The sequence below is a fragment of the Sorghum bicolor genome, chromosome 4 (assembly GCF_000003195.3).
Source record: "Sorghum bicolor cultivar BTx623 chromosome 4, Sorghum_bicolor_NCBIv3, whole genome shotgun sequence".
Classification (NCBI taxonomy): domain Eukaryota; kingdom Viridiplantae; phylum Streptophyta; class Magnoliopsida; order Poales; family Poaceae; genus Sorghum; species Sorghum bicolor.
The window spans coordinates 10458527-10485572 of record NC_012873.2 but is presented as its reverse complement, the minus strand read 5'-3'; the positions used below and the strand labels follow the sequence as shown (position 1 = coordinate 10485572).

Here is a 27046-nt window from a genome sequence, read left to right as displayed (position 1 = left end):
AGATTAACCATGACTGGTTTACTCTGCTTATTAGTCCAGGTATACCTCTGCCCAGATCTTTTGAGTTCCCTTAACTGATGATCCCCTATGAAAGTATTAAACTGATCCATTAAATGAAAATTGACATTATCAGAATTCTTGTCAGATTCTTCTCTTATCAAATTAAAGTCCCCTAATGATAATGGGCAACAAGGTTTGCTGGCAGACTGAGTCTAATTCTGCAAGGAAATCCCCTGAGTATTCATGCTGCACAGGACCATATACAGTTACCATAACCCATCTAAAATTAGATAATCTATTTCTAATAGTCATCACCACACAATACTCCAAAATATCATAAGTTTCCATTTCTAAATTCTCTTGATTGACCCCCATCAAAATACCTCTAGATTTTCCTTTAGCAGAAGACCATTTCCAAGAGAACACCTTGTTCCCAGCTAACTCCAGAAGATCTCTGTCTGAAAAAGACTCTTTGATTGTCTCCTGTATCCCTACCACTTGTAGATTATGTTCTTCAATAAACTCTCGAACCTGCCTTTTCCTACTGCTCTTTCCTATCCCCCTAATATTCCAAAAAAGAAACCTCATTTAGACAACTTTTTAGGTCTTCCCCTCTTCCTAGGGGCTACTAGAACTGTTTCATTGTTAGACTCCACTGCAAACCCCCTTGATGTATTATCTATAGCATTCAAACTGTATTCTTGAATGGCCTCCTCCCCTTGAGGGGTAGTTTTCTTATTAACAGAGTCCAAATACTCCTTGTAATTGGCCTCTGCTAAAGCTGCTCTAACTTTTTCCTCGGCTCTAAAGACCTCAATTTGAGTATCAATATTAACAATGTCAAGATCAAGAGCAGAAGCAACATCTTGAATATAATCATTGCTTAAATTGTTTAAAACCAGAAATTGATTAGATTCAGAAATACCTTTTGATAAATCATCCTTGTTCTGTGCCTGTTGTATATCTTTCTCCAGCATGGATCTTCCATCTTTCTGAATCCTGTTGCTCACTCTTGTTGCAATCACCACCATGCCTCTGTCTTCTTCTTAGCTTTCTTTTTCGAAGAGCTAATCCAGGTTTGCTCCAGGTCCTCAGTCATATCATCATCATGAAAGAAATCCATGTCCCCAAATTCTACCTCAGATTCCTGAGTGACAATCCCCAATTCCCCTGCTTCATCATCATCTAAGACCCCAGCAATCAGCTTGCTTTCTTGGTTGGAATCAACAACCTTTTTCTTAGGTTCATAACTTTGTGGTCCTCCATTTATGTGATTGAGTTGTGATATTTTATCCAGAGACTCTCCATCCCCACCAGCCACATATTCAGTAGTGATCAACTCAGATTCTTGCCTTTTATCCATCAAATATGTATCCATACCTCCCTGGACAAAGAATTGAAGATCACACATATCCTTCTTCTGTATAACTTGTTCCTCACTTTCCCCAACACTCTTCAGTTTTTCCTCCTGATTTTGCACCACATATGCATCCTTAGGGAAACCTTTCTGCTGTTCAGAGATAGCACTCTGCTGAATCATGACATCAGCTGGATCCCAAACATGTTGGTTCACCAGATTATCCTTGATAAGAGTGGTAACCTTCATTACCCCACAGTTTGGATGATATGCTGAAATTGGAAGATTCTTCACTTGTTCTAAATCATCTTGTTCCATAGCATCTTGGCTTCCCCCATAGCTTGAATCTTGTTCTTTGTCAACATTTCCAAATCTGTCAAACTTATCACTTTTCTTTTTCTTTTTAGAATTGCCTGCATCTCCTCGATCTTTCTTTCTAGATTTTTCATCTTTGCTCCCTGACCCAGACAGGCTTCCTCTAGTATCTAAATTCATCCCAAGACTTCCTTCTAAGACAAGTTTAACTTCATGGCCCACTTTGTTGAAGAATATCTCAATCACACATCTAATAGCCAAAGGATCTCTGCAGTTCACCTTCACTCTCACATGCTCCTCTCTAATCAGACTTAGCTCATCAACCACAACAGGCTGCCCAACAAGAGAAGCCAGCTCCCTCACAACCGATTCCTCCCTAGCAATTGGGGGAATGTTTGAGATCCTCACCCAACATGTTTGCAGCACAGATGAAGTAGTGGGGTCGACATTTGACTTTACAATCTGAACTTTCAGATTGTAAATTGAGAGATTAAAACCAGCAAATCTTGAGAAAGTTTCTAAAGTACCTTTGTCTGGAAACACCATCAAGAATTCATTCCTAGTCATCATCCTGGGCTTGAAATCCCATTTGTCATTCACCACTAACCTTAGCTCTTCATTCAGCTTATCCTCATCTGCTTCTCCTTCAAGAACTATCACAATTCCAGCAGTCTGAATCTGGTACACCCTAGGTTCAAGGATCTCAATAGCATAGAAACCTTTACTTGGAATCCCAAATCCAAACATCTAGATTTTACCTTTTGTCATCACACAGTCTACTGCCATATGACCTTTCTGCTTGCACTTGTAACACACTGGCTCATTAGTGCAATCAGATTGATGATGACCTGTTCCCAAGCATCTAAAGCACTTAATCTCCAAAGCCTTGCCCTCCTGATATGGTATCTTCTCTTTAGAAGGGCCCTTAGGTCTCCAATACCCTTGATTTCCTTGTCCCCCTCTAATATTTTGGGAACCTTTTCCCAGATCCTCCCTAGGGGCACGAGGTGCTCTATTCAGATCTCTTCCCACAGCCTGCCCCCGAGCAAAACCATGCCCCCCTGCTGATTCCCATCAGGTGGTTTGTAATCACGACCACGACCATCACCTCCATGATCCCAACCCCCATAAGCACCTCTGGGATAGGTATTACCTCCTTGATTCTGGCGATAAGAGCTTTCACCACTAGATCCATGCAGGAGCCTTGCCCTCAGTTCTTGCTCACGAAGAGCATCTTCTCCCAGCAAGTCATCTTGGTCCATCCAATCTTCTGAACAGCGCTTCCACGAACGCTGTTCCTGGTCTCTCCATGCCATCTCACCCTTGACAATTTCAGCAAAAGATTGGGAAAGAGGTGTTGGAGGACTCAGACGTTTGACGCGACGGGCAAGATGACCAAAACACAATACCTCTCTTTTAGTCGCAGGATAGCCAAACCCTTGTGCCATGCTGCTTTTGGATATCCATATCCACCTTGGCCCAATAGGTTTCTAGGAATGGGCATGTATACTATTGTGTGACAACCCAAAAGCAATTGGGCTACCTTCCCTGTTCCTTTCCACCTCTTGGGCCTCACTAGAAGCCCTTTCCCTATCATCAGGATTTTGAATATTCATAACTTTCCCCACTGTCTCCTCTAGTCTTTGCCTGGCTCCCTCCAATTCCTCCAACTCTTTTTCAAAACGTTGGGTTTCAGATATGAAAAGTTCCTTCCTAATCTCATTTTCCCATTTCGCTCGTTGCCGTTGAGAGCTAATTCCCTCCCAAGTTGAAGCAGGTTTATTCCTGTTGATAACCTGTTTCAGACCCTCCTTGGGTACAGAATTAGTTATGCAACTGACAGGGAGACCATCATCCTGCTGATCCTTCCTGGATAGAGGAGGCCAATTTGCACCCAACCTATCCCCTGAATTCATTATCAGCTCTAAATGATTATTACAGGGTAAGCTATTCTTAATAGAATGATCCTAATCATCCTTGATCATTAAATTTCCCCAATCACTCCCCTTAGTAGCACTATGTTCTATCTGATTAGGGCGAAATGGAGAAACAAATTGGCGTTCATGCCGACTAGCCACAGCATTTGCCTCATGGATTTTCTTATCACACATCGCGCAAAACAGAGCATCATCTACAGGACAAAAAACTACTGCAAACCCGCCGCACAGGACACAATCCCTAGAACACCCCCCCCCCCGCCGCCATGAAGGGACCCGAGCAAGCGCAATGTCGCGAAGCGAGAAAACTCACCGGTCAATCGGATCAGCAGCCGGTCCCGAAGCCAGACCCCTACTTTGGCTGGCAAGGAGGGGCTTCTGCTCGTCGGGGTTGGCCGGAGACTCGCCGCCCTAGGCCCGTCGCCTCCGCCACCTCTGTTTTGCCCCCTTGCGAGACCGCCCAGTCGCTCGCACAGCCTCCATGAAACGATTACCCCCTCTTTCTTCATCGATACATGCAAAACAACAGTTTTTACTGACATTTCATCTTATTTAGACTTTGTTTAGTTCCCAAAAAGTTTTGTCAAAAATTTTAGATTCTACATCATATCGAATTTTACGGCACATGCATGTTGTATTAAATATACACAAAAATAAAAACTAATTACACAATTTACTTATAATTTGTGAGACGAATCTTTTGAGCCTAGTTATATTTGTCAAATACAAACGAAAGTGCTACAGTACCAAAAAAACCAAAAAATTACCAACTGAACAAGGCCTTAATGTACATAAAACTCTCATGATATTCCCATTAAGACTGGTCTTACTGCACAAGATAAATAAAAAAATAAAATTAAACTTACTGCCGAGTCGGGCCTATTTTTTTAAAATAAAAAATCTGAGCCCTCATCATGGCGCTGAGCATGCCAAAGACATCGTTGTCGGTTTTGCGTTTAGAACCGACAATGGTAATTGATTTCACTGCCGGTTTAGCAAGCCATCACAGATGAGATCTATCGCTGCTGGTTTCTAAGACAAAACCGACAGTGACGTAAAGAATGACAAGGTTGAACCAAGCCTTATTATAGCTAGCACATTTTTATTAGTACGAAGAGCATCTCTAAAAGTACCTCATATCACTTCCTCATCTATATATGATAAAAAAACTCATCTCTAAAAGTATCTCATATCCCTTCCCCATCTATTGGCAATTGACAAATAGGCCTGAATCGTACATAAAAATACGCGTAGGCTTTGTCACACGCATCAATCTTCTCGGTGCCATCTTCTAAAAGTGGAACGGTGTGGGAAAGAATAGAGAGTAGAAAAAAGTTCCTGTTGTAAATGTACGAGAAAGAAAGAATATATAAAAGAAGTCACGGTAATATAGAAATAGTACAGGATTCCTGATATAAAATTATCTTCTATTTTAGGAGTAGATCATTGGAAACTCTTGGAGATGACCTTCTTTTTTTTCTCCCAATACATTGCAAAACTACATAATTTGGGAAGGAAAAAATGGAGTACTCTTGGAGAGACTCTAACACTATGCAACAAGTTATATATATATATCATGTTGTAATACACAAACATATTTGCTAATTAGCCTAAAGTAAATGATGGCCAGGATGGAAGTAGCCTAAACTTAGCGCTGGGCCGCTGGCCAGGGTTTGCCAGCAAACCAAACACGACCCGTGATCACAGGCGCGCGGGGATAAGATCGTCGTCATCCTGGTCTGCTCATGAACTGCTCCGACGTCCACCAAACGATCTCCACCGGCCGGTCGGGCGGCGGGAGCACGCTGGAACGGCAGACCGGGCAAGTTGCGTGCGCTCGCAGCCACGGATCGATGCAGTCTCTGTGGAACACGTGCTGGCACGCCGGCAGCTGGCGCACCGTCTCTCCCTTCTCCACGTCGCCCAGGCACACCGCGCAGTCCTCGGCCCGGCCGCCGTCGCCCACGTAGTCGTAGCTCGGGACGCGCCCCGCGGCGAGGGCGGCATGCACCTCCGCGCGCGCGCGGTGAATCACGAGCCGCTCCACCGGGTGGCGGAGGGCGTGCGACGTCGCCCGCGTCGTCGTCGTTTCTTCCCCGGCGACGACACCTGACGCCTGATCAGCGTCGTCGTCCTCGTCCTCCTCCTGCTGCTGCTGCTGCTGCTGCAGACCGCCGGGCGCCGCGACGGAGAGCCAGCGCGGCCAGGGCGGGCGCCTGAGCTCGGCGTAGAAGCGGAGGCAGAGGATGAGGCTGCTGGTGGTGCACAAGGCCGCGAACGCGGCGAAGAAGATGGCGCGGCCCGTGTGCGGCCGGTTGATGAGGAGGAGGACGGCCACCGGGAACGTGACTAAGCCGCTGGCGAAGATGGCGTGCGCGACAACGAAGTCGCGGCTCCACCGGTAGCAGCTGTCAGGCTCGTCGTCGGCAGACATCCGATCCGGGCCTGTAGGCTCAAGGCTATCGAGCTTTTTGGCTATATGGAGCTTGGCGCGGCGGCGATAATGTCCTACTGGTGGTACGGTCGAGGCGATAGCTAGCCTTGCACGGGAAGATCTTACGTGAGTTAGGCCTCGTTTAGTTCGCTAAAACTTTTTGACTTTAGCTACCGTGGCAATCATAGATTAACTATACTTAAAATATTTATTTCATAAACTACAGATAAATTGTAGAAATAATTTTTATTTTTATCTATATTTAATGTTTTATACATACGTTCAAAGATTTAATATGAAGAAAAATCCGAAAAACTTTTTAGATCTAAACCATGCCTTAATCAATTGTGGGCTGGTGGCGTGTGCGCAGTAAATAATTGAGGTGCTTGGACGTAGCACATCTCAGTGTGTCCGTCATTGTTAGATGTAGGCTTTGTGCATGTGGTGTGGAGATGGAAACGATGACATCTGCAACTGCGTGTTTTTTTTTTGTTGCACTTTTGCGTTGGTTGGTGGTATATATGCATCTTCTTTGGAATTGTGTTTGCGTTGTTCTCACTTGTTTCTGATTATAAAAACAGATGGGTCAAGTAGCTATCTCAATGTTTATTGATTGGAAATTGTCTGTCTCGGTTGAAATGGACCGGGAATTTCTAAGCCTTTGTCCTTCTCTCATAGTACCACGATTTATCTTCTTTGTCTAGGGTAAATCATAACCTATGCTATATTTTTAAAAAAAATAATCATGCACAATTTATATATATAGTTCATATCACTAAGACGATAGTTTTATCCTTGTTTATCTATATGGAGTTTAGTAAAATTTGGTATATACTTATATATCATAACCTATGTTCACAATTTAGGCCTTGTTCAGTTCGCGAAAATTTTTGGTTTTGGCAACTGTAGCACTTTTGTTTGTTTGTGACAATTATTATCTAATTATGGAGTAACTAGGCTCAAAAGATTTGTCTCGCAAATTACAGACAAACTGTGCAATTAGTTTTTATTTTTTATCTACATTTAATGCTTCATGCATGTGTATAAAGATTCGATGTGACGGGGAATCTTGAAAATTTTTAGAAACTAAACAAGGCCTTATATATATAGTTCATATCACTAAGACGATAGTTTTATCCTTGTTTATCTATATGGAGTTTAGTATAAACACTACACCACAACCCTTAAATAGCATCTAACGTCTGTTGCTAAAAGTTTAAATTAGCGTTGAACGGTGAGTCGCTAAAAGTTTTTCTCGGACCGTCAGTTGCTAAAATTGAATATTGCGATGGATGGTCCGTCGCTGTAGTTATTTAGCTTTTACTTTGGATCGTTCGTCGCTATATATTATAAACTGAATCAAATCATCCGTTGCAAAATTTTGGCCCATCTTTTCAGCTCACTTCCGCAAAATTTTGGCCCAAAACTCCTAACCCTAGCTAAGTGATCACACCAGACACACACGCATCTTCTCTGCTCCTGTTGCGCCTCCACGAGCCACCTCCGCATCTCGCCGCCTGCCCGCCTGCCCCTGCTGCTCGCCCATCCACCACCGGACGACCGGCCCTCGCCGCCCGCCGGCCCTCGAACCTCGACACCCACCGCGTGCCCCCGGATGTTCGCAACCACCGACCGCGCGGCCGCTCACCGGACATCGCCGCCTTCTGCGAACCTTCCCACGATGAGCTCCCCGGCCGCCGCGGCGGAGGCGCCGCGAACGGTGGCCTCAGCGGTGCTGCGCATCCAGATAGCGCTGCTGGACGGCGCCGCGGCGTCAAACGAGGCGCTCCTCCACGCGGTCGCCTCCGCGCTTCTCTCCCGCGCCGACTACGACGACGTCATCACCGAGCGCACCATCGCCGACGCCTGCGGCAACCCCGCGTGCCCCGACCCTCTCCCCTCCTCCGGCGCCGCCGCCGCCGCCACGGGGCCACGCTTCCACATCGCCCTCAGCGAGCACCACGTCTACGACCTCGAGGAGGCGCGCAAGTTCTGCTCCGACCGCTGCCTCGTCGCCTCCAAGGCACTAGCCGCCTCGCTCCCGCATGACCGGCCCTATGGGGTCCCGCTCGACCGGCTCGCTGCGGTTGTCGCGCTCGTCGAGGGCGCCTCCACCGCTGCCGGGGATGGGAGCGGGTTAGGGTTTCAGGGCGTGGATGGGAATGGGAAGATGAAGGACGAGGGAAGGAAGGTGGAGATCAAGGAGAAGGAGGTCACCGGGGCTGGGGAGGTTTCGCTGCAGGACTGGATTGGGCCCTCCGATGCCATTGAGGGTTATGTGCCACGCCGTGAGCGCAGTGCCCATGGGAATCGGCGTCTAGGCATTCCGGTTGTGTGTCTACCGCCGCCACCCCGCCACACAGGTGCCTAGGCTGTATGACCTCCACTCCGAAGGTAAACTAGCCACCTGAGCTCCTGAGTTGGTCATGTTTTTTGGTTCGATGTGCAGTGGATGTGCAAGATCTATTTTCGTCCTCTTTTGTTGGGGAAAATTGTTTTCAGCCTCAAACTTGCTAGCACAGGATCTATTTTCTAAGGTCACGTATGGCTCGAATACATGTGAATCTCATGTACAAATATATGCTATTATATTGCTACTGTAATCAGCGCACAGATGTGTTGTTGTATAATTGTTCTCTCATTTTGTTTCAGGGAAAGAAAAATAAATTGTCAAGATCTGGTAAATATCTACAATGCAATATTAACCATAGAATGGTGCTCAAATCCTAAATGTATGTGCGAAGGTTTCATTGTATGTTTTGGTTAGCACTTTAACAATGCTAATACACAGCAGTTGCTCTCTCCCTGGCGGAATATTCAAAAAAGCCTCTGACTGCATTTGGTGCAGAAACATTGAAGCACAGTAACAGGAGCTTGATGCTTGACTTGTATCAATTTCACTTGTGTCATATATGTTTTACACACTCATATCCCCCCATCAAATGTGTTTATTATTGATCATTATTCCAGAGTGTAATGAATAGTATTTTCATGAAATGTAATGAACTCGAAGTAACTTGGTTTGAATCCACTTTATTTTAAATTTGCTTCATTGGTTTGGATGTATCTTTAGTCTAGTTTAACCCTCTTAGACTTGTTTGCAGCTCATAGAATTAGCCCTCAGCCCCCTTCCAATCCCCATCTGCTTATGGATCCCCATCTAGCATTATTCTGATTTCTAGTCTTGTTTCTAGAGAAGGACCCAGACCATGCTGCTATCGTAATATGTTGGTGCACACAGACTTGAAAGAAAAAATATACACCTTTCACTTCATTGGTTGCTCAAAATTTCATATCTGCGGAAGCTCGTAGGAACATTTGTAAACTGAAAGTACTATATTAGAGACTAGAAGAATTTATTCTAAACTATGGTATATTTATTTCTCTTTCAGTCTAAGGGTGGTTTGCATTGCTGTGAATATCTGTTATTTCAAGTCAAAAACCTACTGTTTAGACCCTGAACCAATTCTGTGCATTGCTGTTTTTTAAAAAAAATATAATTCATGACTACTTTTGTAGGTGTGAGCTGCTTTGAAGGTTAAGGCATCAGTCATCATTTGCTTCACCTATTCTGAAGGGGGCTGCAATGTGCGTGTGTGTATATTATATATATATATATATACACACACACACACATGAATATTGGTTATACAGGGCTGCCAGGTGATCTTATTTAGTTATTTACAAATGTTCTTGTTTTCACTTCTACAGCTACGGGAATCGAGAGAGAAGCAGATCCAGTTTCTGTGCCATAGCTACAAACTCAGAAAAGGTGTTGTTTAGATATTTTTTACAAGAAATTCAGAGGTCCTGTGAACCTGCAGTTACCTGTTCGTCCTATGAAGTAGCATCTTTCTTTACCTATGAACTTGTAGGTTCTATGATAACGTTCGCTAACGGTGAAGTTATTTTAGATGTTGTAATCCGACATGAAGCATTAGCGTCACGCCCTTATGCTGAAATCAAGACTATAGGGGATGCTTTAAAGATGCCGCTTGCTTGGCCATTTAATCGGGTAATGTTTACTTGATTCTATTCTCTTTTTTTATATGGAGTGAGCAATATCTACAGTTTCTAACTATGATACTTGTGACAGCCGAAGGCCTGCTATCAGCAACCAAGATCATAGGGAGTTGTTGGTTTTTCTCAAAGATCTTCTCAAGGTGCTGCAGGATCATCTTAGATACGCTAAGTGGTGCTAGCTTGTTGGCAGGAAGGGTGCTAGGAGTAAACTTGAATGCTTTTAGACTACATGCTATCTTATGGTGAACTAGATGCTATCTTTAAATATTTTTAGACTACAACCTGGTAGTTTTAGTTTTTGGACTTGAACATGATGGTCATAATGTTAGATCACTTTTAGACAATGTTTTCCTAAACGCTAAACGCTAAACAGTCGGACACCTGTCGTTTACCCATTATTCGGGCTAAACAGTCCATTAAACGGGCTAAACGGTCAATTAAATGGACTAAACAGATAATTAAACGGAAACGGTGTACCATTGTGTAGCGTTTACACGGCGTTTAAACGGTCTGAACGGCCGTTTAGGCGAACAGTGCTTTTAGATGATGACTTAGCTAGATTATGCATTTAGCTACTATATATATGCATGCTTGTATGTTGGCTTTATGTCAAGAAGCTTAAGCTAGTGACATGATTATATATGTACTCATTGATATGGATGAATGAGAGTATGATTTATCTGCCCATTTGTGTATGTCATTCAATATTGTATTGGTTCTGAACGTGAGTTTTAAATATATGTGGATTATTTTTTTACCTATTTAATTGGTCTCGATAGACTGGCCGTTGCTAAAAGTTATTACTGTGATGGACTATCCGTTGCTAAAACATACAACGACGGCTTCAACAGCAACTGCTAGGGTCCGTTGCTATAACTTTTAGCAACGGACCGTCTATTGCTATACATCACTTACAACAACTTTAAGTCAGTCGCTGATTAAAGGTTGTGGTGTAGTGAAACTTTGGTATATACTTATATATCATAACCTATGTTCACAATTTATATATATAGTTCATATCACTAAGACGATAGTTTTATCCTTGTTTATCTATATGGAGTTTAGTATATAAACTTTGGTATATACTTATATATCACATAACCTATGTTCACAATTTATATATATAGTTCATATCACTAAGACGATAGATTTATCCTTGTTTATCTGTATGGAGTTTAGTATATATTTTGATTGTTATTTTATATCACGCGCGCGTGTGTTGTATGTGAGTTTTTTCTACTTCTAGGCATAGCTACTCCTATCTTCAATATATATATCATCTTTACCTTGTGTGTGTGCACATATTTATTTGTCATTTAAGTAATTAAGATTATTATTATTTAAAGAGATTTGCCGGTTGCGGGCAACTGATTATCAGGCCGTTCGATCGAGCAGATGTCAAAGCCGCCGCCTGCTCCCAACCAGCGGCGGCGCGCGGCAAGCTGTTGCGGTAGCGCGGCATCAACCTTCTCGCCGGTGAGGCTGCTGGCGCCTAGTAGGCAGTCGCGTTCGGAGGGCGGCGCCGGCATGTCGTGCGCCTAGGGCTGCACGTACGACAATGCTCCCGTTGTGCCACAGCAACTCGATGGGGTCAACACGGACGCCATTGGACGGAGCTTGATGAACAATTTGTAAAATTTTTTTAAACTTACAAACGGTTTGACATATATTTCTCTGGTATTTGCAATATATAGAAATAATTTATAAATTTTTCTGGAAATTTTGGTATATATTTATCTGAGATATCTTCATCAATCCATAGTAGTAAAAGCTGGGTTTTTTTTTGACAAGAAAAGCTGGGTTATCTCCAAATTACATCACTCTTTCGAATAAATTATACTGAAGAAATCATATTATAAGTATAGTAATAAGATTATAGCTAAAATCAGTGTAAATACATGGATAAAATTGAGTTGGTAGGAGTCACCAAAACAAATGGATGTTACCTAGATAGATTCTATTTTAGGCCTTGTTTAGTTCGCAATTTTTTTTGTTTTGGGTATTGTAGTATTTCGTTTTTATTTGACAAACATTGTCCAATCACAGAGTAACTAGGCTTAAAAGATTCATTTCACAAATTACAGGTAAACTATATAGTTAATTTTTATTTTTGTCTATATTTAATGCTCCATGCATACGTCCAAAGATTCGATGTGACGGAGAATCTTAAAAATTTTTACGAACTAGACAAGGCCTTAAAATACTCCAAACAATGCCCATGCCTCGTTTCAAAAAAAAAAAAAGTCATGCCTCCTTTCTCTCTCTCTGTTGTATGTGGCGCACAAACCTTGGTCAGGCCCACATACCCGTTACAGACCCACATTGGGCCATAATACTTGACTTGCCGACACGAGCTCTCTTGCTGCCTTGGTGTTGGTGGTGTGACATGATTTGATGCTGGACTTGGGCTTGCTGACGGATCAGCGGGTGTCGGCGGCGCTAGGTGCTAACACTTTTCTCCTGCGACCATGGACAAGGAGAGTGTTTCCTTCCTAATTCATGTAGGTTTTCTAATGGAAGAAGTCCACTTTAGGTCCCTCAACTTTCGCGAAAGTCTACTTTTCATTTCTGAACTTCAAAACCGGATAAAATGCATCCCTTAACTTTTAAAACCATGCATATTACGTCCCCGACATGGTTATAAGCGGTTTTGAAGGCAGTTTTATCTTTTTCATTTTTATTTATTTCTGTTGAATATTTGTAAAATTATAGTAAATCACATAAAATTCATAAAATAGTAAATATAATTTTGTTGGACTCCAGCTAAGTAGATCTACACAATGAATATATAATATGGTATGCTTTAGTACAAAGCTTTTTGGTGTAGCTTTAGATCTATGATTTTCTATAATTAATTCGAATAGTTCATAGCTATATGTTGTATGGCCCAACTGTGGTGAAATTTTTATGTTGTGCTAATTATTATATGTTTAAACTATGGTAAAACTTTCATACTCATTAGATCATGTATAACTCAGTTATAGATTTATTAAGATTTAACAAGCATAAACTTGAATAAATCTATAACTAAGTAATACATGATCCAATGAGTATGAAATTTTTACTAGAACTCAATCATAGAATAATTAGCCCGCTATACAATTGGCCTAAAGTGGACTTTTTCCAATGACTTGGCCTATGAAGCCCACGGCCCACGCTACGGCGAAATACCAAAAACAAAAAGAAAAAGTCCACTTTAGGTCCCTCAACTTTCACGAAAGTTTGATTTTTATCCCTGAACTCTAAAACTGGATAAAATACATCCCTCAACTTTTAAATCTGTGCACATTACATCCCTGACCTGGTTTTGAAAGCGGTTTTGTCTTTTTCTTTTTATTTATTTTGGCTGATTTTTTTGAAAAATCACAGTAAATCACATAAAAATCATAAAATAGAAAACTCAATTTTGTTGGAATTTAGATGAGTACATCTACACATTGAATATATAATATAGTATGTTTTAGTACAATTTTTTTTATTCAGCTTTAGATTTATGCTTTTCTATAATTAATTAGACTAATTATAGCTATAGTTTCTATAGTCCAATTGTGATGAAAATTATATAGCGGGCTAATTATTCTATGACTGAGTTGTAGTAAAAATTTCATACTCGTTGGATCATGTATTACTTAGTTATAGATTTATTCAAGTTTATGCTTGTTAAATCTTAATAAATCTATAACTAAGTTATACATGATCTAATGAGTATGAAATTTTTACCATAGTTTAAACATATAATAATTAGCACAACATAAAAATTTCACCACAGTTGGGCCATACAACATATAGCTATGAATTATTCGAATTAATTATAGAAAATCATAGATCTAAAGCTACACCAAAAAAACTTTGTACTAAAGCATACCATATTATATATTCATTGTGTAGATCTACTTAGCTGGAGTCCAACAAAATTATATTTACTATTTTATGAATTTTACTATAATTTTACAAATATTCAACGGAAATAAATAAAAATGAAAAAGACAAAACTGCCTTCAAAACCGCTTATAACCATGTCAGGGACGTAATATGTATGGTTTTAAAAGTTAAGGGATGTATTTTATCTGGTTTTAAAGTTCAGAGATGAAAAGTAAACTTTCGTGAAAGTTGAGGGACCTAAAGTGTTCCTAATTCAAGGAAGGCCCAAGAGGCCATTTGGTTTTAGACCCAACAAGTTACCAAACCAAAACTTGCCCCGCCTTAAAATTTTTGTCCTTTGTTTGGTTTCAGGCAAAAATTTACCGGGCAATAGAAATTTGTCAATATGGCTGACTAAAGTCAACAGCCAAAAGTTGGCTCTCCTTCGGGCCGGGAATTTTGGCCGCCGCGACGAGCACCTCAAAGATAAGGTGTCAAGCGCCGGGAATTGATGGACGCAGTTTGAAATTTTCAGATAATCAAATTTCGGTGCTAAAAACTATATATCTGATCTGCTATCGGTTTTCGCCATATATATTCCTTCGCACTTGATCGACAAAACAATATCACACATGTCTATATTACATTGAAGGAAGAAACAAAGATGCATGAAGTGATGAAGTATGAACCCTACACGTCGTAGGGTTTAATATTAGTTTTGTATTATTTTATATCTTACACTTTACAAATAGGTGATAGATATGTTAGCTCATATAAATATTTTATTCAATTTAAGACTATATATATATTATTACTATTTTTAAACTTTAAATAAGCTTAACGAGTCAGCTTGAGCTCGTAACGAGCCGAACTAAGCTAGTTTGTTATCCTAACGAGCCAGAAAAGCCGAGTCAAACTAAGCCAGCTCGACTCGTTATCTAGCCATACTATTGAGGATGTTGTTACAACCAAACATCATTTCAGGGTCTAAGTTCCACCCTTATGACAAAAGTGCTAAGGACCTGTTTTTTATGGCTACTTCTCCTAGCCTTTTTCTGTGTTTCCTTTCTTTGAGGAAAAGCATTATCTATAGCTTTGGAAACTTCCTTCACTTGACAACCTCATTTCGGTATATAAACATTACTGCCTTGTTCGCTAATGCATACTAGTAGCAAGCTAAGTGTGGAGTCGATACTAGTATAATAGCTTTGATATCATTAATATATGGAGAAGACACAAAAACCACGTCACATATCACATACGTTTTGAGATCTCATCATATAAGACATTGTAAGTGTCCACCCTTGGGATCTGTGTTGATACACTAAACTAAGGTTGGATTAGTTTCAGATTCTTAAAAACTACTTTTTGCCTCTAATTTCTAAAATCTAGATTCTGAATAAAACTGGTGGGGTGTTTGACTCTCCTAGTTTTTAAGAACTTAACTTTATTGATACTGTTTGGATCTCCTAGTTTTTAAGAACTTAACTTTATTGATACTCTATGGGTCACAAGAAATTACTGGCAAAAGCTGGATATCGACAGCTTGGTTTTTAAAAATCTGGCAAAAACTAAAAGCAAAAGCTGATCTGTTTTGATCCCACCCAGTTTTCAAAAGCTAGATTCTTAAAAACTAGCAAAAACTGAAAGAATCTAAAGAGGCTCTAATTGCTACTCACCTAAAGTCAGATTAAACATGTGAATTGATAGGTGAACTAAAATTTTGTTTAGTTTAACTCTAGCTAGTGGTTGGTTTGCTAATATGCAAAAAATGCGAGCTAAAGTACGCAAAAAGGTAGATCGAAAGGACGTATATCCATTTCTCTCTCATCTATCCTATTTGCAAATGATACTCTCTCTGTTCCATGATAGCTGAAGTTATAGGATGTGTGTTTGTCAAACTTAACTGAATTTGTAAAACATATGCGTAATATTTATATCTTTAAATAAATTTATTATTTATGATAGTATATACAACGATCTATCTAATGATACTAATTATGTATTATAAATATTACTCCCTCCGTCCACGAAAGAATCAATTCCTAGGATCCGTGCCAGTCAAATTTGTTAAAGTTTGACTAACTTTATAGAAAAGAGTAACAACATCTATAATATAAAATACACATTATATGAAAAAATATATTCTATGATGAATCTAATAATACTAATTTGATACTATAAATCTTAGCATTTTTTTCTAGAAATTTGGTCAAAGTTTGAAAAGTTTGACCTAGGACAACTCTAGAAATTGACTCTTTCGTGGACGGAGGGAGTATTATTCTTTTTATATATAGTTGGTCAAAGTTTCAAAAAGCTAACTTCTCACAAAGCGAGAATTCGATTAACAGAAAAGCTATGGCTAGTTCGCTGTTTTGTTGTGAGAGAAAAATAATATTAAATGACTGATAGATTTAGCAGATAAGATTAAATGAACACACATGTCTCACCTACAGTTTAGTTGATATCAAGCAACATTCAACTAAAATCTTAATCAACTAGATTTTACTTCAACTAAACTTTAACTTTATATATATATATATATATATATATATATATATATATATATATATATATATATATATGCTTTGAAAATCTATACCAATCCCCTTGAATACTTCAGCATTGACATCCGTTTTTCACTCGTATGAAAGAAAAGCCAATGCAACACTCTGGATGACGCCATGTATGCGCAATGGCCAAACCCCGCACAAGGGGCCCCGCCCAGGCGTGGAAAAAGCGGTAAAGGGCCGCCGCGATCGAGCAAAAGGGTGCAGGCAATCCCATATTCTTCGGCCTCTGCCCTAGCTTGTCTCCTCCATCATCGCAATCGTAGGTGCCTTTTCAAAGTCGTGGACCGTTGAAGCACATCTCTCACTGCGGCGGCACTTTTTTCACGCGATGGGTCAAATCCATCCTATCCTAGCACTAGCAGCAGGATCTGCTCATCTGCGTACGGCCTGTCGTCAAACTGCAGCCGGAGCCGGAGTATATACCCGCTCCGTCTAAAAAATATTGTTGTTGTTGATTTTTACTAGACATCTTCTTAGACCATTCATTTTATTAAAACTTTTTTATAAATATCATCTATTTTTTATATGACTTACTCTCTCGGTCCACAAATAAGTGCAAATCTCATTTGTCGAAGAGTCAAACATTTTTAAGTTTGACTTAATATATATAAAAATATATTAATATTTATCATATGTAATATATATCATTGGATTGAGTATGAAATATAATTTCATAATATACTTATTTGTACATACAAATATTGAAATTATTTGATATATTTCTAGTTAAATTTAAAAAAGTTTGACTCCTTAAAAAGTGAGATGTGCATTTATTTGTGGACGGAGAGAGTATTTGATACTTTAATAATGATTTATCTATTTTAGAATTTGCACAAAATATTTGAATAAAATAAACAGTTAAATATGATTGGTCAAAACAAAAAAAAATATCAGTCTTTTTGAGACGAAGAGAGTACACTATAACACTTTGGTTTGGATCCATAAATTTTTCAAATTTTGATAATATAGTATTTTCATTTTTATTTGATAAACATTGTTCAATCATAGAGTAAATAAATTTAAAAGATTTATCTCGCGATTTATAAGCAAACTACGTAATTAATTTTTATTTAATATTACGTACTTATACCGAATGATTTGATGTGACCAGAAATCTTGAAATTTTAAGGCCGTAGTTGACTCCTATGCCAGTACTGTACATTTTTTCTTTTGTGTGACGAGTGGTCACAGACCGGTGGCCGTCGCGTCGACAGTACAGGTTCTTCTCTCTTGCTGCAACGTGCTCACTGTGCTCATGCGTCGTAGTAGTATGCACTGTGACCGGTGGCCGTGCATGCACGTCCGACGACACACGACACACGGAACAACAAGAGTCTGAACGCGAGACGACGCGGTGCGGGTGCGGTGCGGTCGTCGGGTACTCACGGCAGCGGCGCCTTCCCGAGCGACTCCTCACATGCAATGCCGCGGGCCCGCCGCAGCTGCTGCCATGTGTAATAGTCGCAGTGTCACTGTGTCAGGCAGAGGCCGAGGTGGTGGCCAGCATTCCGATGCGACCAACACTGGGGACACCCGTGTACGGACCTTTATTATTGGACAAGGCTGCGGCGCTGCGCAACCGCGTCCAACGTTCCTATCTCTGCCCCATTTGGAGCTGTATTTTACAAATCCACCCTTCGTGTATAATGGCGACAGGCCTTAAACCAAAAACTTTTTAATCTTATAGTATATACATAAAGTATTAAATATAAATGAAAAATGAAAATCAAAACTAATAGCACAGTTTACCTATAAAATGAAACTAGGCCTGTAGGTGCAATGATTTTTTTAGATTACGTTTAGTTGCAATGCATTTAGGCCTTGTTGAGATCTAAATTTTTTTTTGGATTTTAATATCATAAGGGCACTCACAATGCAGACGCTATCATAGAGTCTAAAGTTATTTATTACCTCGAACAACGTGGACTTGGAGTCTAAATAAGACTTGGAGTCTTATTTTTTCTACCTCTTTCTTCAATAAATATGCTGCCACATCAGCAAAATACCATAAATATTATGTTATTAATTGTCTTGGACTCTGTGATAGAGTCTTGCATTGTGAGTGCCCTAACACTTTCGTTTGTATTGACAATTATTATTTAACTATAGATTAACTAGACTTAAAAGATTCGTCTCGTGAATTATAGATACAATATATCTATATAGCAATTAGTGTTTGGTTAAAAGATTCATCTCACAATACATGTAAACTATGTAGCACTTTCGTTTGTATTTGACAAATATTATCCAATTATAGATTAACTAGGTTTAAAAGATTTGTGTCGCAAATTACAGGTAAATTGTGTAATTAGTTTTTATTCTCATCTCTATTTAATGCTACATGTATACGTTTAAAAATTCGATATGACGGAAAATTGTAACACCCTAAATTTTGCTCTTTTGGAAATATATGAAAAATAATTTAATTTGCTATTTTGTGCTCATAAAATATAGAAAAAATAATAATAATAAATAAATTTGGGGAATTAAAAATTTAATATAAGTTTAGAAAATATTTTTGATGCATACATGCTGGAGCATTTTTATGGTGATGATTGTTTTGAAAAACAAAAATGTCTTTTGCTCAAAAATTCAATTGGAACATGCATTTGAAAATTGGTTTAAAAATTAGAAAAAAAATCATGTTCCCCTCCTTCTCGGCCTACTGGCCCAGCCCACCCCGCGCCTCCTCTTTTTTTTCTCTTGGGCCGTGGCCCATCCGGCTGTCCCCTCCCTTCCTCCCTTCTCCCTCTAACGCGTGGGGCCTACGCGTCAGCTTCATCCCCCACCTCTCCAACCGCTTCCCTAGACAGCAACCGGCCGAACCCCCCCCCCCGCTCCCACTTCCCCCACGACCCCCTTCCTCCCCCGCGCCTGGCGCCTTGCTCTTTTGAGCGCGCTCGAGCCCGAGCCTCCTCCCTCCCCCCATTTCGCTCTCTCTCCCTGCCTTGTCTCACTGTAAGCGCGCAGTGAACCGTCATCAAGTCCGCCGCGACCCGCCGCGCACCACGCCATCGAATCGAGCCATTTCCGCTCCAATTCTTCGCGCTGGTGAGCTCCACTCCTTCCCCGCGTTCTTCTCAATCAAATTCCATGCGATTTGGTGCCTCCTAGCGTCCTAGCCATGAGCTCCGAGGAGCCGGCCATGGCGCCGCCGCGGACCGCCGCGCTGGCCGCTCCCCCGGCCCCGTTTTACCCCGGGACGGACTTTCCTTGACCTCCTCTTTCCCCCGGTGCGCTCGGAGTGGAAAACCGAGCCTCGTAGCAGCCGCATGAGAAGCGCCGACGAGCTTCTCGCCGCCGACAATGGCCGCCGCCGCCCCCTCCTTCAACTCCGGCCGCTGGCGCCCTCTCTCTCCCTTCCATTTATTCCTGGCCATCGGTTTCGAATCCAACAGCTGAGGATGCCCCGTACCCCTTCGCGGGCCATTTTGCTAAAGAGTCCCCCAAAGATATTGATTTTGCCCCGCAGTCCTCGGCCAGAGAGAAAATCAAGAAATTTCTGTATTTATTTAAATTCGTTTAAATCAGGCTTTATTTACAGAACTGCCACTACACTATTTTGCTTATAAAATCGTCGTTTGAACTCCGATTTGACCCGTTCAAATTGCGTTAGATTCGTTTTCGCGAGATCAACATGTTAGTAATCTTGGTTCATCAGTTTGAACTTTTTAATTTTGTGACTCTATTTAATTAATTACTTTTCTAAAGAAAATGTTAGAAAATTCATATCTTCTCCGTTTTAGCTCCGATTCGATCCGTTCAAGTTGCGTTAGTTTTATAATTTCATAAGCTTCGCGTTGGTACCTTTGTTGGCTAGATTCACCACTGTTAGATTCCCTAGTTAATTACAAGTCCGTAAACTGCTGCTGAAATCCCGTTGAAAGCGTAACTTTCGCGTCGTAACTCCGTTTTCGGTGAATTTCTCGTTGACATGATCGTAGCAGCGTGTAGATGATTTTGGAAAACTTTTATTTAAATTTATTTACTGCTGGTGTACTTTTCTAATTGTAATCTTGTTTGCTTCGTGTATGTCTGTCTCCGATTGCTTGTGTGTTGATGTTTGGTGATCGAGTCTAGTCGGTGAGCTTTATTTCGGTGATCAAGATCAGAGCCTTGAAAGCAAGTAAGATCAGCAGGACCAGCAGGAGCAATTGGATCAAGGCAAGTATAGCATTTGGGTTTTAATTCTATGACCATGATCTTGTGACTAGATTAATATAAAGCAACAAATGATAATAATGACTTTTTAGCAACTTGAGGATTTATTCGTAAGTGATAACCGGGATGAAAGTGCAACCATGAGGGCTATAATGGCTCTGGCTTTAGTCAAGTATGAGTAATTTTTCTAGCTTGTTAGAGGTTACCCGTGTGGCGCAAATGGGGGATAGCAGACCGTGGATTCCCTGCGAGTGGTAGAATCACACGGACTGACTACCAAAACCAAGCGGCCCTAACTTGTTAGACGAACCTTTGAAAGACTTCATAGTGATCCCAGCCGACCTACCTTGGTAGTGGGTTACGAGGCTGATCACCTCAGGCGAAAGGGTAAATCATGACTCATGGGTAAAGATGTACAACCTCTGCAGAGTGTTAAAAACTGGTATACTAGTCGTGCTCACGGTCACGAGCGGCCTTGGGAACTCTTACATTAAGGGTGATGAATCTTGTGTTAAGAAACTCATTGATTATTGTTTAATGCTCTATATTATTTATGTCACATTGATCATGAGATTGTGGGATCTATACAATCTAGTTGTTATACTTGCGGAGTTCGTCTTGAACTCACTCTTGCTATCTCCCCCACACCTCAGGAGAAGTTTTGGGCTTGTGATCAACCAGTCAGTTGGATCCTGTAGACTGAGATTAACACCCGAAGTTTGGAGTTCTCTTCCGTGTTTGCTGCCCAAGGTTGTTTCTAATTTATTATCTACGCTATATAATTTATGCATTGTCCTTTGATATTACCCCTTATTTGTAGCTATATGTGAGGCTTGTCTTCTAAAACTCACATATGGTGCATATCTGATTTTGTTCTTAAAATCGGGTGTTACAAAGTGCTATGGCTCTGGCTTTAGTCAAGTATGAGTAATTTTTCTAGCTTGTTAGAGGTTACCCGTGTGGCGCAAATGGGGGATAGCAGACCGTGGATTCCCTGCGAGTGGTAGAATCACACGGACTGACTACCGAAACCAAGCGGCCCTAACTTGTTAGACGAACCTTTGAAAGACTTCATAGTGATCCCTGCCGACCTACCTTGGTAGTGGGTTACGAGGCTGATCACCTCAGGCGAAAGGGTAAATCATGACTCATGGGTAAAGATGTACAACCTCTGCAGAGTGTTAAAAACTGGTATACTAGCCGTGCTCACGGTCACGAGCGGCCTTGGGAACTCTTACATTAAGGGTGATGAATCTTGTGTTAAGAAACTCATTGATTATTGTTTAATGCTCTATATTATTTATGTCACATTGATCATGAGATTGTGGGATCTATACAATCTAGTTGTTATACTTGCGGAGTTCGTCTTGAACTCACTCTTGCTATCTCCCCCACACCTCAGGAGAAGTTTTGGGCTTGTGATCAACCAGTCAGTTGGATCCTGTAGAGTGAGATTAACACCCGAAGTTTGGAGTTCTCTTCCGTGTTTGCTGCCCAAGGTTGTTTCTAATTTATTATCTACGCTATATAATTTATGCATTGTCCTTTGATATTACCCCTTATTTGTAGCTATATGTGAGGCTTGTCTTCTAAAACTCACATATGGTGCATATCTGATTTTGTTCTTAAAATCGGGTGTTACAAAGTGGTATCAAAGCAATGCTGACTGCAGGACGCAAGCCTAGTTAGAACCGGACGTTTTAGAATGCTTCTATCTCTGCTTACTTCTTGCTTTCACCTTAACCTTGATAATTGCTAAAATTTATGCTTACCTCTGCCCTATTCTGTTATAAAACTTTGTCTCTATTCTAAATCCATCCACCTTGTCTATTTAGATGGCTCATAATGAGGAGACCTTTGGCATGAATGAACAAAAGGACTCATAAATGCCACTCATAAAAGCATTCGACAAGGAGAAGCTTCTAGCCATGCAAAAGCAAGTAGTGGAAGGAATGACTCATAATGGGAACTCTCAGCAGTGCATCTCAGGACCAGTGAAGAGAAAAGTAGCAGAAGCTTGGAAAAATATGAAAACCCATGGAGGTGTTGATAGTAATACATCGGGATATCAGGATCAATGCCATTGTTGTAGGCATTACGGTCTTCCTTGTCTTCGGAATAGGTCATCTAAAAAGGAAGTTAAGGTAAAACCAAATGGTGTGACTAATGAGGATAAGAAGAGGAAGGCAAAATCACTAGAGCCAGCATTGGGAAGTGAACAACATTCAAATCCTAAGTCGTCACATTTAGCTTTGAACCCTGGCCACGAAATCCAAACCTTGGAGATGAAGAAACTTCTCAAGCTAACCCCACTGCTCATGAGGTATGCATAGATGGATGGACCATCACTTATAAAGAGTTTCAACCTCGAAGGATCAACCAAGTTAGGAAGAAAGCTAGCCAGCCAGAGACAAATATTTAGAGTCAGCGAGCTGATAACACACCGAGCAACACCTCAGTGGAAAATGATATCACGAAGGATCCAGCTAAGAAAAAGTGTTATCACTGCCGACAGAAAGGACACTATGTAAACTCTTGTCTACAGAGGAATCAATAGATGCATCATGAAAGTAGCCACACTGAGTTTAAGATATAGGAGTTTGTGCCCTTGTGTAATAAAAACGCTAGTAGCGAAAGTCGAGTTTGTGTGCCTTGTGAACCTTTACTGCTTGGTCGAATTGTCTTTATGTTTATGTTTGATTTGGATCTTTGTAATGAGTGTAATGATCTTGTGAGTTTCTTCATAATTTCATTTAGTTTATATGTCTAAGGCATAAGGACTAATGACATAAATAGTTGGGTTTTGGTTTTTCTCTTGTTATCTTATCCTGCCTTTCCAGAGTATCAATTCTTTATCAGTTCATATCTTTGGTCTTGGATGAAAAAAAATCATAAGAAAATTTTGGATGAAATTGGACTTCAAGATCTTTCTCTGACCTCAAGAATCGCCCCCATAGCTATTATGGTTTGGAAGTTACAAAAATCACAAGACGATACAAATGTGCTGTCAAGAATCTCGACCAGTTTTGGTTGCCTGCTGTTTTGGACAAATATAACTACAGAATTTGGAAAATTGTTCTACAGAAAGGTTGTAGAGAATTTTCTAAGCTTTCTAACGGTATAAGCTATAACCCTATTGGATTAACAGAACAAGAGTTATGTCCATTTTACTGTGCTGGTGATTTTTTTATCGCGAGAAAATTTCAGGATATTTATTCTTCCTTGCACATAAGTTCCTTGGGATGTCAAAAGGGTCTCAATGCAAGATAACTTGTCAAGAAAAAGTGCAAGCTACCTTCCTTGTGCCTCCTAACCGACCTTTCTTAAGGGGGGTAGTACCTTGATATCACGGGTTGATGCATTTTCAACTTATCTTGAAGTGAGAGTTGTCTCTTGAGATATTCAATGATTATGATCATCTCTCCTTCTCGTGTTATTGACGTTGGTCACTTGATGACAGGAAGTGTAGTATCCCATGGATCAGGAGCCCTATATGATGCCTCTTACTGATACGTGGGAAGAGAATGATGATCCTGCTTTTGAAGAATGTTATGAGTATGATGAAACTGAGTGCTATCAAAATAATGATACTCAAGAGCAAGTTGGAAGTGAATCAAATCAGAATCCACAACGGCGAAAGAGAAAAAGGAAAAGCTGTAAGAAGCCTGCTCATGGAAGTAGGGTGCAACGAGACTATATCAATGGGAGACCGAGCAATGTGGATAGGCATAACATTCATGGAGCTACCAAAGTGGTTGGTGGCTATATTCAAGTAGATTCAGTGCAAGTTTTTGCTCTCTTTGACCCGAGTGCTTCGCATTCTTTCATTTCCACCGACCTCGTAAAGACAATCGAGAGGGTAAAGTGTCCAACGAAGAAGCCTTTACTAGTTCAAACCCCAGTGGGAGAAATACAAGCAGATCAGGTGTGCTCAAATATCAATCTGGTCATAAACAAGGAAAACTTCACTGTAAACCTCATTGTGCTAGAGTCGCTTGGTATTCCCTTGGTCCTTGGTAATGGATGGTTGTGTGCACACAAAGGAGTGATCTATGGTACCCAGTACAAAATGCTCTTAACAGCACCGTCAGGGAAAAGAATTGAGTATCACGGTGGTCCACTCCTACCTGAGGAGGCAAATACATATTAAGTTTCCATGTCTCTTGGAGTTGTAAGCTAAAATAAATTAGTAGTCAAGATGGACTTTGGTCAATTATGAATAATAGTTCAATGGAAATTATGTTCATGAGGTGTGACCTTGAGACAAGTGTTTAAGTTTGGTATGCAAGTTGTGAAGATGAAAGGATTATCAATATATTTTCCTGTTTCTCTCAGAGGATCCGAGCCTCTTCCGAATCTCGAGGACGAGATTCATTTTAAGGGGGGTAGAATTGTAACACCCTAAATTTTGCTCTTTTGGAAATATATGAAAAATAATTTAATTTGCTATTTTGTGCTCATAAAATATAGAAAAAAAAATAATAATAAATAAATTTGGGGAATTAAAAATTTAATATAAGTTTAGAAAACATTTTTGATGCATACATGCTGGAGCATTTTTATGGTGATGATTGTTTTGAAAAACAAAAATGTCTTTTGCTCAAAAATTCAATTGGAACATGCATTTGAAAATTGGTTTAAAAATTAGAAAAAAATCCTGTTCCCCTCCTTCTCGGCCTGCTGGCCCAGCCCACCCCGCGCCTCCCCTTTTTTTTCTCTTGGGCCGTGGCCCATCCGGCTGTCCCCTCCCTTCCTCCCTTCTCCCTCTAACGCGTGGGGCCTACGCGTCAGCTTCATCCCCCACCTCTCCAACCGCTTCCCTAGACAGCAACCGGCCGAACCCCCCCGCTCCCACTTCCCCCACGACCCCCTTCCTCCCCCGCGCCTGGCGCCTTGCTCTTTTGAGCGCGCTCGAGCCCGAGCCTCCTCCTGTAACACCCTAGGTGTTAAGCATGCACTTAGTCTCACCAAAGACATGCATAAGCATTCCATCAAGCATAAGCATCATGAGCATGACACTCTTGCCAAATTATGATTTTATGTGCATCATCTCATGTGTTCTAAATATGTTTAAAATATGATGCTTGCTTCTAAAATTGTGAAAAATTCAAATTTGGTTGATTCATGTGTGAAAAGAATTTAGAATATTTTTGTGCAATTTTTGGAGCTATGGAAATTGAGAAAATGGAATTTATACAAAAAATACCCAAAAAGAATTTATTTGAAACCTAGAACTGACTTTAACTTGTAATTCAAATTCTGCTTGGAATTTGGTCTTGCTTGTTAAAGCAAAGTGGTAGGGTTTTTGCTTTGGAACAACTTTGCTTTTGGGAGCAAGAGGTGAAAATGATTTTAAATTGGTCCAAATGAATTTATGAGAGAATTTGAGAAAAGAAATTAAAAAAAAAATGGAAAAAGGAGAAAGGGGGCGCTAGCAGGCCGCGGCCTCGCTTCTGGCCCACTGGCCGAAGCCGGCTCGGCCCGCCCGCGCTCTCCCCTCCCCCTTCCCCGCGCTCGCGCCCGCGTCCGCGCGCGGACAGCGCTCGCCGCGACGCCGTGGCACGCCGGCAGGGCTCGGCCGCCGCGTGGCGGGCATGCGACGGCGTGGAGACGCCCTGGTCGGCCACCAGGTGCCCCCGGTCGCGCTCGCCTCCGCCCCCGCTCCCATTTGCGCCCCTCAGCTCTCCCTCTCTCTCGCTCTCTCGCTCTCGCGCAGCGCTCGCCGCTCCGCCGCACGCCATAGCCGCCGACGGCTCGGAGCTCCTCTCCCGGCCAGCTCCGGCCCTCTTCTTCCCCTTCGCGACCACCACCGGCTCCGCCTCGTCCTTCCGCGTCGCGTGCTCGCGCTCTTCCGCGCTTGGTAAGCCCTGCGTGTCCGCTAGAGCTCACCGGAGTAAGTCGGAGCTCCGGCGACCTCTCGGCTCGCGCGGTACTCCCCCTCCTCTCTGTCTCTGCTTGCGCTCGTAGGTGCTTTGGGTCCGCCGTGACCTCGCGCACCTTTTCCCGTTAGTGGCTCGCGCTCTACCGCCGTGAAACGGCCGGACCACGGCGAGCAGCGCCGCCGCGTCCGCCATTCACGACGGCGAGGTAGTTCCGGTGCTCGTCCGGTGCCAAGGAGGGTACGGCTGGACTCGTCTCGTTCGCGCGAAGCCGTAGGTGCTCACGGTGTCGCCGGAAACCTCACCGGCGGCGAGATTCCGGCCGATCTTTGGCCGCGGGGTCCCGGGGTGGATGACAGGTGGGGTCCTCTGACTCGCGTGTCCCGCCTGTCAGTGACTCCGAGGGAACGGATCCGGGTGCGTTTAGCGTTTTAGGTGGTTTTCCGTTTTAAAAGTTTTTCCAGAAAATGATTTAAATGTTCAAAAATCCATATCTTGATGAATAT

General features: G+C 41.6%; 2 protein-coding genes across 23 annotated transcripts; one reads left to right on the top strand and one right to left on the bottom strand.

Annotated features, from left to right (window-relative positions):
- LOC8085590 (RING-H2 finger protein ATL3) lies at positions 5154 to 6285 on the bottom strand. The gene has a single exon (XM_002451820.2). It carries the CDS (start codon positions 6041 to 6043, stop codon positions 5339 to 5341), a length of 705 nt encoding a protein of 234 aa, XP_002451865.1. The 5' UTR covers positions 6044 to 6285; the 3' UTR covers positions 5154 to 5338.
- LOC8078323 (putative RNA polymerase II subunit B1 CTD phosphatase RPAP2 homolog) lies at positions 7388 to 10827 on the top strand. Of its 22 annotated transcripts, none has more exons than XM_021458407.1 (5): positions 7388 to 8437; positions 9563 to 9580; positions 9755 to 9815; positions 9958 to 10058; positions 10140 to 10827. In XM_021458407.1, exon 1 carries the CDS (start codon positions 7659 to 7661, stop codon positions 8412 to 8414), a length of 756 nt encoding a protein of 251 aa, XP_021314082.1. In that variant the 5' UTR covers positions 7388 to 7658; the 3' UTR covers positions 8415 to 8437; positions 9563 to 9580; positions 9755 to 9815; positions 9958 to 10058; positions 10140 to 10827. The 22 variants fall into 22 exon arrangements, with proteins under 22 accessions (XP_021314082.1, XP_021314081.1, XP_021314078.1 ...); XM_021458406.1 differs by having other exon boundaries at positions 9919 to 10058; XM_021458403.1 differs by adding an exon at positions 8696 to 8723 and having other exon boundaries at positions 9755 to 10058.

What these genes read in the sequence shown, in the direction of transcription:
- LOC8085590 (XM_002451820.2), bottom strand. Translation starts at nt 6,043, where the DNA reads ATGTCTGCCGACGACGAGCCTGACAGCTGCTACCGGTGGAGCCGCGAC.
- LOC8078323 (XM_021458409.1), top strand. Translation starts at nt 7,659, where the DNA reads ATGTTCGCAACCACCGACCGCGCGGCCGCTCACCGGACATCGCCGCCT.